Below are 13,543 nucleotides of genomic sequence, written 5' to 3'. Positions count from 1 at the left end.
TGAAATAAAGATAATATTTTTAAAATAATTTAATATTTATAAAGATAAAATTTAAAATTTTTAAAATAAAAACATATTTTAAAAATTTAAAATTTTTGAAAAACAAAGATTTTACTATACCTCTTTTCTCCGTCACTATTCAATGAGTAAATGTGTATTTATTTAATGAGGTTATGATTTATGATTATTGTAAGTTTTGTGCGTGTGTCAATATTTCTAAGTGGACTTTTATTAATTTGAAATTTAGTTATGCTTAATTAAATCCATCATTAATCAATAACATTGATAAATTAAATGTTTAAGCAAGCTAAATGTTATTAATGAGCATTTAGATCTCTTACAATTCTAATGTTTTGAGAGATACTTTAGAATTTATACATAGTGACAAAATCGGCAAGAACAAAAATCCAAAACCCATTTTTCACAAAGAGAAAAGTTATAGGGTACAAATATATTTCTTTGTCTCTTTTTTTTTTTTTTGTTCATTTTTCACAATTTTTTATAGTATGATATTTATATATTATAAAAAATTTTCAAATTTTAATATAAAATATATTAAAATAAAAAATTTTTATTTTAATTTATATAAAAATAATAAAAAAACAAATGTTTAGAGATGGAAAGAGTACGACATTACACAAGAAAATTTCAGAATTTCATAATTTTAAAATATAAGGTCAAAGTGTAAATTAGTGAAAGTACAAGGACTTGAATCTAATTCGTTGCAGTACCCGAGAAGCTAATGAAAGTTTCTCCTGTTCTATAAAACCCCCCACAAAAGAAAAACTGGCGCCAAGTAAAAAAATTTTATTCCACTGCAACTTCTCTATTCAAATCCTGCGGAAAAGAAATTCAGAAAAGGAAAAAGAAAAGAAATCTTTCAATCTTGATCTGAATTTCGGTTTTTTTGTGAATAAAAAGAAATTCAAATGTCGAATTCGCAGCCGGATTCGAACGTTTTCAGCGTTCGAATCGTGTCCATCGATCATTACATGGCACGGCCCATCTCCGGCTACGATACTTGCTATAGTAGCTTTCAAGGTACGACTTCTTTTTTTATTTTTTTTTTCGGTTTTTTAATAGTCTCTTTATTGTCGAGTAAATTCTGAAACGTTTGATTAGCAACTCTTTAGTTGTAGTGAAGCCGAAATGTTTATGAATTTTGAGTTTATTATTAAATTCAATTGTTTGAAATTTTGAAGGTGAAAGAGTAAATGAAGTTCCGGTTATAAGAATTTATGGTTCCACACCGGCTGGTCAGAAGACTTGTTTGCATATTCATAGAGTAAGATTTCTGCTCTCTTCGCTCTGTTAATTATTTGCTTGGATTTGGTTACTAGTTAAGAGAATTGGCTTACTTTGAGGATGATCTAGCTGTTATTTGTTTTGTATTTCGAGATGGCTATGTATTTGTTAAGCAATTGCAATTGCAATGTACTGTTAACTAAGAAATGCTCGAAATATTTGTTATTTGTAAGTTTGGTTAAGTATGATTCTTTCTTGTTTATGAGTGCTCAATCGTTGCATTTTGTTTCTTGTAGGCCTTGCCTTATTTATATGTTCCATTGGTGGATATATTACCTCAGGGCTCTCATACACACCAAGAAGGTACTGAGCATGTTTGCAATGATGTTTTAATCTTTTCTTTTGGCAATTGTAAGGGTAATATTTGAAGTAAACTGTATTCTTTGTCAATTTTATCACAGACCACGCATGCGCAGATGCCTTAGCACTTGCCTTAGAAAAAGCCTTGAAGGTATTTTTGGTTAAATTTGGTGGAGTTCTGATTATTGATTTGTGCTTGTGGCACTGTGACATTGCTGATTCAGCAAATATGGTGTGAATTTGTTTTGACTTGTACTTGTAGCTTAAAGTTGGTGCTGGTTCAAAACGGCAGCATGTGCATGGTTGCAGCCTTGTACGAGCAAAGAAGTTTTATGGTTATCGTTCATCTGAGGAGCTATTTGTGAAGATTTATCTGTATCCAAGTATTATACTTTCTTATAGTTGTTCTTTTTCCTGTTTCTTTTGAAACAAAGAACTTTTTTGTATTCATAAAATAGATTAAGAGAATGCTGCTGAGGACCTTGACATGATCTAAGCTACTATCCACATGATGTCTCTCGTGCAGCCAATCGTCTTTTGGTATGGTCTTGTTAACGGTGTTCAACTTTTGTTGAACATTGCTATCATTCATGGATTTTATATTTGGTTTTCCTTCATCGATTTATGTTTTGGACTTTTTGTCCACATAATCACCATCATTGTTATTATTTTTTCTCTTGAATGTATGCTACATTGGTTTTTACCTTCTGATCTGAGATCTATGCTGTAGATGATATTTGTCAGAGGAAGTGGTCTGTTATGTTTGGCATACCTATTCCTGAGCATTTTGTGCATATTTAGAGATTTTTAAAGAAATAATTACTAATTGTTCCCTAGGAGACATGGCAATTAGAAATATAGAAATAGCACTTGATTGTCACTTTCTGCATATGCTTTACAATGTAGGCTCAGATCAGATAACAGGAAGCCCTTGGACATTGTTGGTTTTGGTCTAGAGATTTAACTTTATACTTTCTGTCTAAAATGTTTACATTATCATTTTGTTTCGCCATGTGCACATTCTCACAGGTATATATGTATGCATGTGCATATTCTGAATGATGTATGCTGGTAATGCTGTTGTTTTTCAGGCAGGTGCTGTTCTGGATAAAAGTTTGCAACCTCATGAATCGCACATTCCGTTTATTCTTCAGTTTCTTGTAAGTACATGGGTTTTTACTAGATTAATGACTTATCAATACTGCTCTCATATCTGAATCACAGACAGTGCTTTGTGATAGTGGATTCGTTAAAATAGCAGCAATAAGTATATGATTTTGTACTATTGCTTCAAAGATTTTGGCATTCACATGTTACTGCACAAATGTGTGTTAATATTATTGTATAGATGGTGTTTTATTTCTATTTTGTTTTTCATTTGCAAATCGTCTATATCTCTTTACCTTGCTTCTTCCCATGCTTAATAGTTGGCTTGTAAGAGTTATGTTGCATTTTATGGCCAAATTGGTTAATGCTCTTTATAGTATAGCCAGGTAAACTTACATATAGTTTTCTATATCTCATCAAATGGCTAGACAGAAATGCAACTATTGTGCTGATTGCTGAATGGTTGTTATGGCATTTTTATTGATCTTGAAAATAATCTTATTCTTTCCTTAAATGCTTCATACAAACTATTCTCTCCTTGGGATATTTAAACATACTCAAATTACCTCCAACTGCCCTTCTTTTTGATAATGTTTTCTAGATCTAAGCTCTCCCTTGTAGGTTGATTATAACTTGTACGGGATGGGTCATCTTCATTTATCAAGGATGAAGTTTCGTAATCCAATACCTGATCTTTCCTATCCCAGAAAAATTAATAATTGTGGCCAACATGGGCAGAAGATGGATGACTTGACCTTGAAGGCTGCTGGTTTTCAGGTCTCTTCTGTCTTTCTCTCCTCCCCCCCCCCCCCCCCCCCCCCCTTTCCCCCTTTGATGTCAGATGCTTCATAAAGGCATGAATTTCTTTTCATGTTTAAATCTTATTCTCTTTTATGATGTGGAAACTGCAATTAGGCAGATTCAAGTCGTGATGTGTGCATAAATTCGCCAGTTTGGATATCTTCCACGATTCCAGGTGAATGGATGTGGCACGTTTCAGCTGAACTTGATGTGTCATCAGATCAAGACATTTGCCATGTTAAACGTCAAAGTTTATGTGAACTTGAGGGAGATGCCACCCTAGATGGTTTGTATGGCTTTGCTTCACATGATTGCTGTATATACTCTTCATTTTGTATCTAAAATTGTTCATTACTTTTACTTTTCAGACATTCTTAACCAGCAATTCAAAATATATACATCTCTATCCCAAACCTGTTCCGATGTGAAAATGGTTCAGTCTCTTATTCCAATTTGGGAGGTTTGGTCTTTTCCTACCTATAAGCTGTTCTACATGAATCAGGTGAAATATTCTGTTCCTTTGTTAAACTCTATAGTTGGTGTTACAGGAAGAGTGTGAGAGGACAGGGATGCATGAGATGGCTCTACCTTCTTACCCTGACAGGCCACTTTCAGAAGATGTTTTGAAAGCTCTCTCACTTGGTGTTGGATTTGAGGACGAACTAATGAAATTGTGCAGCAAAGTTGAAGAAACTTTGTCTCACAATGAATTGGGATTTGAACAGTCAGTCATACCTTCGGCCAATGAAGAAAATTTGGTTGGACCTACACATATCAATTTGAATCATACTGTTCCACAAGCTCTGAGTTGCTCGAAAGAACAAAGCCTGCTTGGGTCTCTGTCACAACATTGTAAGCCATGTGAAAAAGAGATGAATGCTGCCTCATCTGAAAAAAAAGATGTTTGTCCTGAACTTTTGTCTGTTGGTGAAATACTATCATCACAAACAGTAATAACCTCTGACCCAAAAGTAATTTTTATATATTTAGTGTGTTTGTCTTCCTGAATGCTAGTGTTTCTTTACACTTGGGTGGTGATCTCATTTATTGGCCATTTATATTCCCATGCGTTTTATAAGTATTGACCATGTGAATTTTTTGGGCCATTAGCAGCTCTTTCTTGTTGGGTTATAGAAGCAGCCATTGAATGCATGGTTGGCTCACCTTGATTTTTCATTTTCTCTCTATAGAAGCATCACATACTACCTGTTTTCATTTTTCTGTGTAATAGAATTTTTATTTTCTGAGTGGGCAAATTTCAGTGCATAGTAATATATAATGGTTGGCAGAATTTTGTACCTCATCTGAAAAGGTATTGAATGGTGCTTTAGAATGCATTTTTATCTTTCCTTTTAATTAGCTTAATAAAACATTAATACTATCTTTTAGATCAGGCATTTAATAATTTTTCTTCCCAAGTGGATTACTTTTAGGTTATTAAGTTGTTATATGATCTGCAAGCTTGATTAAGTTCTTGGGGATTGTGTGTATAAAAAAATGTAGTTATTTCCAGGCATTTGATATGCAAGCATTTTTTTCATAATGGGGTTGGTTCTATGTACTAATACTGAGGACAATTTCTGTCCATTTCTCATTACTGGATTTATAGTTGTGAATTGTGAACGATAAACTTTGGTGGATTCATGGGGGCTATGATTAACTGTATGGGCTATTGAAGTTCCTTGAAACTGCTTAGGCTCCTGTTTCTTCTACTTAAACCATCAGTTTATATTTATTAATTCATGCTTTTACAGGCTACAGATACCGAAGCTTTGGGGCTGTTAGCATGGCTTGCCAATTCTCATGCTGCTGATGATATAAACTCAGATGATGAACTTGTTCGTGAGACTATATTGACTCCTTTGTTGCCTGCAACAACCATTGATAAGGTGCTAGAGAAAGCCAGTATCGATTATGAGAGTGAGTCACAGAAAGAATGTCAGGATATTCTTGATTCGGTTGGGGATTTACTTGAATTTGATGGTCTGAAGGAAAGAAATTCTCATTCTTATGATCATATTCAAATCTCATCCGGCAAACATATTCCCCAAACAGATGGTTCCAGTGATGATCTAGGTCTATCACCTTCTGCAGGATCAGTTGCAAATTCATCAAAAGCAGACATGAAAACTGAATTGAAGAGGTCCTCCCAGGATACCAGTAAAACATTTAGTACCAAGCGCAAAAGAAAAAAACTTTTATGGGGTTCTTTACCTCTTTCTGTGACTGGGAAGGGGAAGGATAACTCTGATAGTGTCAGTTTCAACATAACTGAAGCATGTGCTGATGAAATTAAAGAATGTTTAGGCACAAGTTTTTCAGCTGAAAATGATTTGGGAAAAGCTTCTGACCCTTTAAATAAAAATGCACATGCCAGTGATGATAAACAAGAAGCAGGTATATTGGTTGAATGCACTGTGCGGGACTTGATGAGAAGAAAGCGAAGCCGCCGAATTGAACCTGCTGATTGTGGGTCTGTTAGGAGTGAAAATGTTCATTTGAAGACGGAAAAGGGAACAGATAGTTTCTTTTGCCCAAAACAATTGAATTTTCATGGGTCACATAATGAGCTTGACAAGAAGGGCCCTGGATCTCTCAACCATAGTCCATCACTTGCCAATGAACAAAAGGAATTTCCTGAAGCTGTTGGTTTCAAGCCTACCGATTCTGATTCGGTGTATTGTACTCTACCCCAATTGTCTGGCATTTCTAATCCAGCACAGGCTAACACAGGCCATCCTGAACAAATGGGGAAGAAGTTAGCGTTGAACTTTTACCCCAAGAAGCATGACTCTGCAATTTCTATTGGTCACTGTGAAACTTATAAGGGTAAAGAGTTTGACTTTCGAGTAACTTCTGCAGAATCCCGAAATTCTGATGCCCACACTTCCAAAGCCCACAAGGAAATAGATTCTCCTGATGAGAGATTACAGCAAACAGACACTAATGGTTCTTGGTGTTTGTCAGCTTCTCCACGTACGCATAAAATGCTTGGGATGGATGGTTACATCCACGAAACTTATTATGAAGGTGAAATTTCCTTATCTGCTGACAAACCTGTGGGCATAGATGCAACGACTGACAAAAGTTATCCACAGAATGAAGATTGTGGTGGTGGAAAACAGGGTTGCATTACTGGCTTGGTTGTTGATGTGGAGGCAAAACCTGTGGAGTTGATTGGCATGACCTTCTGCAAGAAACCCCCAACGGCAGATTGGAATGATGGAGCAACTGAAAATGTTACACATTTACCTACTACCCAACATTCTCCTTCTCTTTTTAATGAGGAAAATTGTCAAGGAACATCAGGTGAATTTTGTATTTCTCTAATATCATGTGACTTCACATTTCTTTATTTGGTTATAGTTTATTGGTCAAGATCATTGTCAATAAGTCACTGGCTGGGCAGCTTGTATTGGTCAGAGTAAATTGTATGGAATTCTTGGCAATTTGGTTTCATCTGTGAATTTGTTAGTGAAAATTCTATTAAATTTGTTGCAATTCACTGAGGTTCTTACAAAAATCTATTAGTTACTACAACTGCTTGGCTTCATGGTTGACCAACTTGTATTTGTTTTCTTAAAGGCAGAGCTTTGGATGAGGTTCTCCCATTTTTCTCAAGGGGGTGCGAAGAAGAGAAGGAAGTTCAAAACAAGTGCCTAGGAAATAACAACTCTAATTTTCATCAGGAAGCTGCCTTGGGAGTCCCTATTCACTATCAAAATGATGGCTCTTTCTTGTACCTGTTAACGCCTGTATCTTCACCCCCTTCTCCAGATTCTGTATATAGGTGGCTGTCATGTGATGAAGAAGGTATCAGCTAGATTTGTTGAAACAGCTGCCTATTCATTTCCTACCGTTATCAATTTCTTATCGTAACTGTTAGTTCTGAATTTCTAGGAAGTCATAGACAGAGTAATGCAGTATCAGCAGAGTCTCCATCTTTAACAGGTAGGGTTTATAGCTTTCTTCTGTAGAAAGACAAGATGTAGAACCCCTATTAACTGCTAGAACCTTTTTCAGGCTCTACCGAGTGTCTGATTGCTTCAGAAAACTCTTCTCCTGTTAATTGTAATGAGGCTTTGACCAAATCTAGTTCTAAATATCACATGACATCAATGTTGGAACAAGGGCATCCAGAGAAGAATATGGTCCTTGGTTCAGAAGTGAAGTCTTGCAGTAATGAGTCGAGAACACCCTGTCAAAGTGAGGAAAATATTAGGACAGTCAATGCATGTGCTGATGGCTCACAGGATATGTCTCAGATATCAGGCCCAGATGGAAAATCCAGGCCCACTCCACTAAGTCAAATAGGATTTCGTGATCCTGCAAGTGTTGGTGCTGGGCAACAGCTTACATTGTTAAGCTTGGAGGTATCGGCCGTGGCATATTCATTGTTGCACTATCTCTTATAATTGATTTTATTTCTTTAAAATTGCTTTATAAAGTTTGGTCTCTCATTTAACTTTATAAACACAGCTTGTGACCTTTTTGTGCCCTTTCTTGTAGAATTTTTAGATGGTTTCTTGACAAAAGATCCTAAGCATCATTTCATGATCAAAATATTCTCAATAGCAACCTATTGAAGTTCTACAATTTTACATTATGCACGTTTGAACTCCTTTATGTTTCCAATAAGCATAAGATATTGACATTGAACCCTTTAGACTATCCTAGAAAAGTCTATATGTAGTCTGAGCTTTAGAGAAGCATTAACTTTACTACCATTAAGATAAGCTTGAAATGTTGCTGCTTACTGTTTCTTCGAACTACACATTTATTTACAGATGGAAATTCTTGATTATGGTATCTTGGTTAATAAAATTTTTGAGTTTGATCTCTGAAAAGACTGCAACACCTGCTGACAGGTTCACACAGAATCTAGAGGAGACCTTCGACCTGATCCTCGATTCGACGCTGTCAATGTTGTAGCTCTAGCAATTCAGAATGACAATGATTCTGAAACTGAAGTTCATGTGCTGTTGTATAGTAAAACTGGATTCTATCAGAGGTGTGGTAGTCTTTTGATTTAATTTCACTTTGATTGGTTAATTTTGCAGCCCTTGATATTCTATAATTTGTTTCTGAAATCATTCTATTCTTTTATGTATTTAGGTTTAATCAGCTTCCAATTTTTATGCCAAAATCACTTTCACCAAAAACTTTTTGTGCTATCTTGTTCACATAACAAGTGTCCATCCTTTTTGCTTTTCTTAGTCCTCTTGATATACGTGCAGGAATCTTGATGGAATATTTGGGCTTAAGGTTTTTGTTTTCTCTGAGGAGAAGCACTTATTTGGTCAGTTTATGAAGATTTTATGTTCTCTTGATCCTGATATTTTAATGGGTTGGGATGTGCAAGGTGGTTCTCTTGGTTTTCTAGCTGAAAGAGCTGCATATCTTGGTATAGGATTGCTTAACAAAATATCAAGGACACCATCTGAAACCAAGATAAAAGCTGAAGAAACTAATATTTCTCAAAATGGTTCACAGGAAGAACTGCTGTCTAAGCCATTGATTGCTGATTCTATTGTGATGGAAGATGCAATAATAGAGGATGAATGGGGCCGAACTCATGCCAGTGGTGTCCATGTTGGTGGTAGAATTGTCCTCAATGTCTGGAGGTTAATGCGTGGTGAGGTTAAACTTAACATGTATACAGTTGAAGCTGTAGCTGAATCTGTTTTGAGGCAAAAAATTCCATCAATTCCTTATAAAGTATTGACAAAATGGTTTTCAAGTGGTCCTGCACAGGCAAGGTACAGATGTGTTGAATACGTGGTTGAAAGAGCAAAGCTGAATCTGCAGATAATGAATAAACTGGATATGGTATGTTAAGGAATGCTTTTTCACAACACTGCATTCAGAATGCTAGTTGGGTCAAATTTGATTGTCTCCTATCTATAACTATTGGCTACTTTTTTGTCCAGAAATGACTGTTATTCTTTCGATTGTTGTCACTTGTCATTATTGCCTTTGTCTTGGTCAATCTGTTTGAAATTTGTGAGTTCTACACGGTTCTTCATGGAAAGAGATTGACTTTGTATATATCCCTATAGTTACTGCAGAGGGCTAATGAAAATATATCTAATTTGTACCTTAAGTTTTCTTCAATGATACCTGTTGGCAAAACAATTTTTTTATATACATCTATTTTGGGAGAAAGTAGCTAGAAATAGTTTTGTTTGAATTTTATAGTCCTTATTCTCTTTTTATTTTCACTCACCCATTCTGTTTTATATTGTGATAATGTTGGCTTTTGCAGATAAATCGAACATCAGAACTTGCTCGTGTTTTTGGCATCGACTTCTTTTCTGTCCTCTCTCGAGGTTCACAGTTTCGTGTTGAATCCATGTTTCTGAGGTTGGCACATACACAGAATTATCTTGCTATTTCTCCTGGAAACCAACAGGTTAGTGCTGACTCAGTCTTTTCAGTATGATTGCATCTCATTTTTCCTTACTAACTTTCCAGTTGCTGATGATATTTGTCTTTGTTTTCATTTTGGTGGCTTTCTGATCATGAGTTGTGCTTCCTGTGCTTCTTCGTCTTTTTCTTTGTCATCATCTATACTATGTATTGTGTGCTATTAACTGTTGTGATTGACTATTTCAGTTTTTCTCTTATACAGGTTGCTTCTCAACCTGCAATGGAGTGTTTGCCTCTTGTGATGGAACCTGAATCTGGTTTCTATGCAGATCCAGTTGTTGTGTTGGACTTTCAGTCTCTTTATCCATCCATGATAATTGCTTACAACCTTTGCTTTTGCACATGCCTTGGAAAAATTGCAAATTCTAAAGTAAATACCCTTGGGGTTAGTTCATATGCACCAGATCCAAATGTTTTGCGGAATCTAAAAGATCAAGTGCTGCTTACTCCAAATGGTGTTATGTATGTGCCTTCAAAGGTAATTATTTTAGAAGTTCCTCTTCTCTACTGTATAAGTTTTCTTTCATTTTGGAAATTAAGAAATAAAAAAGAAGAAAAGGATGCTGCATCCTGTGATGTCCACTTTTGTTGTTCTATAGGTACGCAAAGGAGTGCTGCCTAGATTACTGGAGGAAATATTATCAACTCGAATAATGGTGAAACAAGCAATGAAGAAGTTGACTCCTTCACAGCAAGTTCTTCAGAGGGTATGTTTGTTCCCAAGAATTTTGGTTTCTTCATAGTTTTACTCTAAAGTAAAATCAGGCTAATTATTTTAGACATATTCTTAGACACCCTGCTGCTAAAGATATGGTGCAGTGAACAAACTTGCTTAACTCAGATCATTACTTTTCCTCTTCTTTTTTCATCTTCCCTTTTGTCTATGTACACTAGTTTTAAACCAAGGCTGAGTCAAAATTAGTTGTATGCTGTCGTGGATTCTAAATGATTGCCTCTTTCAGTATATTACTTGAAGTACTGACTGTAAAATGTGAAATAAACTATTCTCTGCCTGGATAAATTAACATTTGACATTCTTTGTTGTTATTCCATGGATAATGTACTTTATGTGTGCTGATTAATAAATATGATAGTTTACTATGATTAATGTTTCTTTCAGATATTCAATGCAAGACAGCTTGCTCTGAAGCTGATAGCAAATGTAACGTATGGCTATACTGCTGCTGGGTTTAGTGGTCGCATGCCTTGTGCTGAGCTTGCGGACAGTATTGTTCAATGTGGTCGTAGTACACTTGAAAAAGCTATTTCTTATGTAAATGCACATGAAAAATGGAGGGCTAATGTTATATATGGTGACACTGATAGGTATGTAGTCAAACCTGTTACTGCATTAGGGATGAAAATGTAAGTCAAACAGGTTTAGTGGTGCATGTGGTGTAACATTTGGTTTACAATGAATGGTGCCTCGTATGCATGTTAAAGATAATACTGGATTGTTTAGTCCCTCATATGCATTTAGCGTATGGCCAGACTAAAAGACTTTCTTTATTGCAGCATGTTTGTCCTCCTTAAGGGGCGCACAGTTAAAGAATCATTCAAAATAGGACATGAGATTGCATCTGCAATAACTGCAATGAACCCAAATCCAGTTACGTTGAAGATGGAGAAAGTCTATCACCCATGTTTTCTCCTTACTAAGAAGCGCTATGTCGGCTATAGTTATGAGAGCCCTGACCAAGTCAAGCCTGTTTTTGATGCTAAAGGCATTGAGACAGTTCGCAGGGATACTTGTGGTGCTGTTGCCAAGACAATGGAACAGTCACTAAGACTCTTTTTTGAACATCAGGATATACCAAAGGTATTTAAGTTCTCTTATTTATGTGTGACTTGTCTAAGCTGATAATTCACCTGGAAGCCATTGGCCTTTTGTAAATATTTAACAAAGTGGTTTAGTGAAGAACTATCAAGGAAGAAACTAGGCTTTAACGTAAGTGCCACCTGATATGTTGCAATTTATTGAAAAATTACCATATTTAAGGGCCTGATAAAATAGAGAAAGAGCCTCCACAACATTGAGATTGCCATGAATTCTTGATCTTTGTTGCCTTATCACCGTAAATGCCATCATAGTTTGCATTAAGAGATTGGCAAATTCTTTAATCATAGATGATGAAATTTAGCTTTTGTTGTAATCCATTTTGTTTTGTTTCATATAGGTTAAAGCATATTTGCATCGTCAATGGACAAGGATTTTGTCTGGCAGGGTGTCTCTTCAGGATTTTGTTTTTGCAAAAGAAGTTCGCTTAGGAACATACAGTACAAAAGTAGGTTCACTCCCACCAGCAGCAATTGTGGCAACTAAAGCGATGAGAGCAGATCCGAGGGCAGAACCACGCTATGCAGAGCGAGTACCCTATGTTGTAATCCATGGAGAGCCTGGGGCTCGCCTGGTTGACATGGTGGTGGATCCATTGGAACTTTTAGCTATTACTTCCCCATACAGATTAAATGATTTGTACTACATCAACAAACAGATAATCCCAGCACTGCAGAGGGTATTTGGGCTAGTTGGTGCTGACTTGAACCGGTGGTTCTCAGAAATGCCGCGCCTAGCCAGGGAAGCTTTTGGTAAATGCGGTGTACATGCTCTAAATCCACAGCGGACTAGAATTGATTATTATTATCTTTCAAAACACTGTATACTCTGCGGTGACTTGGTCCAAGCATCAGCCCATCTATGTGGTAAATGTTCAGAAAACGAAACTGCAGCTGCAACAGCTATAGTTGGGAGGACTTCAAAATCAGAGAGAGAGATGCAACACCTTGTCGCTGTGAGTAATGCGATCTCTTTTTAGTCTCATATCAGTTGGGTAAACATTTCTCATATTGAAATAGTAATAGTCATTGATGCTTGTATTGCTTTACCATGGTTATGGATTCTTCGAGCAGATATGTCGGCACTGTGGGGGAGGGGACTGGCTTGTGGAGAGTGGGGTGAAGTGCAATTCACTTGCGTGCTCTGTCTTCTACGAGAGACGTAAAGTTCAGAAGGAACTACAGGGTCTTTCTGCCGTTGCCACCGATAAAGGCTTGTACCCGAAATGTATGGTGGAGTGGTTTTAAACACATTTCTTCACACAAGAAATAGGAAGGATAGTTTGTGTTTTATAGACTAAAATTTATGTTTTGTAATGTATGTAATTTGTGTTTGTTTATTGTTGTTGTACAGTTTTCAAAAATTTTAAACATTTTATAGCTCTTAATAAATAATAACAATAGTAAAAATAATAATAATAAATTTGTTAATCTGTATTGTGATCATGAAAGTTTAATTAAGTCGTTTAAATGTCTGAGTAATAGTTAACGGGCTTTGATCTTGCAATAAAAGTATATATTCCTTTATCTTAGAATAATAAAAATATATGCTCAAATCTTAGGGAGTAGTAATACATTTAAATTTCATAACTTTTTTGTGAGATCATGCGTAAATATGAATAAAATCTAAATAATGGTACAAACAAATATAAAGCTTTCTTTTGGGCTGAGCCTTCTATTAGCCCAATAATTTTAATGTAAACAATTCTCTTGCAATCTGGGCCCTAAATTGGGCTAATGCCGGCCCAATATTCACTTCTTGGAA

General features: G+C 35.9%; 1 protein-coding gene across 3 annotated transcripts; it reads left to right on the top strand.

Annotated features, from left to right (window-relative positions):
* Positions 1-796: 796 nt before the first annotated feature.
* On the top strand, positions 797-13,196 carry REV3 (recovery protein 3). 3 transcript variants are annotated; one of them, XM_088806273.1, is made up of 24 exons: positions 797-1,041; positions 1,203-1,285; positions 1,542-1,608; positions 1,707-1,756; positions 1,868-1,980; positions 2,103-2,145; positions 2,697-2,765; positions 3,334-3,489; positions 3,628-3,799; positions 3,882-3,973; positions 4,062-4,463; positions 5,268-6,822; positions 7,099-7,326; positions 7,414-7,464; positions 7,537-7,886; positions 8,382-8,524; positions 8,751-9,342; positions 9,779-9,925; positions 10,145-10,420; positions 10,542-10,649; positions 11,063-11,268; positions 11,458-11,761; positions 12,120-12,734; positions 12,853-13,196. In XM_088806273.1, exons 1-24 carry the CDS (start codon positions 930-932, stop codon positions 13,024-13,026), a joined length of 6,108 nt encoding a protein of 2,035 aa, XP_088662399.1. In that variant the 5' UTR covers positions 797-929; the 3' UTR covers positions 13,027-13,196. The 3 variants fall into 3 exon arrangements, with proteins under 3 accessions (XP_088662399.1, XP_088662400.1, XP_088662401.1); XM_088806274.1 differs by lacking the exons at positions 797-1,041; positions 1,203-1,285; positions 1,542-1,608 and having other exon boundaries at positions 1,735-1,756; positions 3,420-3,489; XM_088806275.1 differs by lacking the exons at positions 797-1,041; positions 1,203-1,285; positions 1,542-1,608; ... (2 more) ...; positions 2,103-2,145; positions 2,697-2,765 and having other exon boundaries at positions 3,353-3,489; positions 3,632-3,799.
* Positions 13,197-13,543: the final 347 nt, after the last annotated feature.

Source organism: Theobroma cacao, chromosome 5 (assembly GCF_053813885.1).
Source record: "Theobroma cacao isolate CCN51 chromosome 5, ASM5381388v1, whole genome shotgun sequence".
NCBI lineage: Eukaryota > Viridiplantae > Streptophyta > Magnoliopsida > Malvales > Malvaceae > Theobroma > Theobroma cacao.
This window is presented reverse-complemented; position numbering and strand designations above follow the sequence as displayed.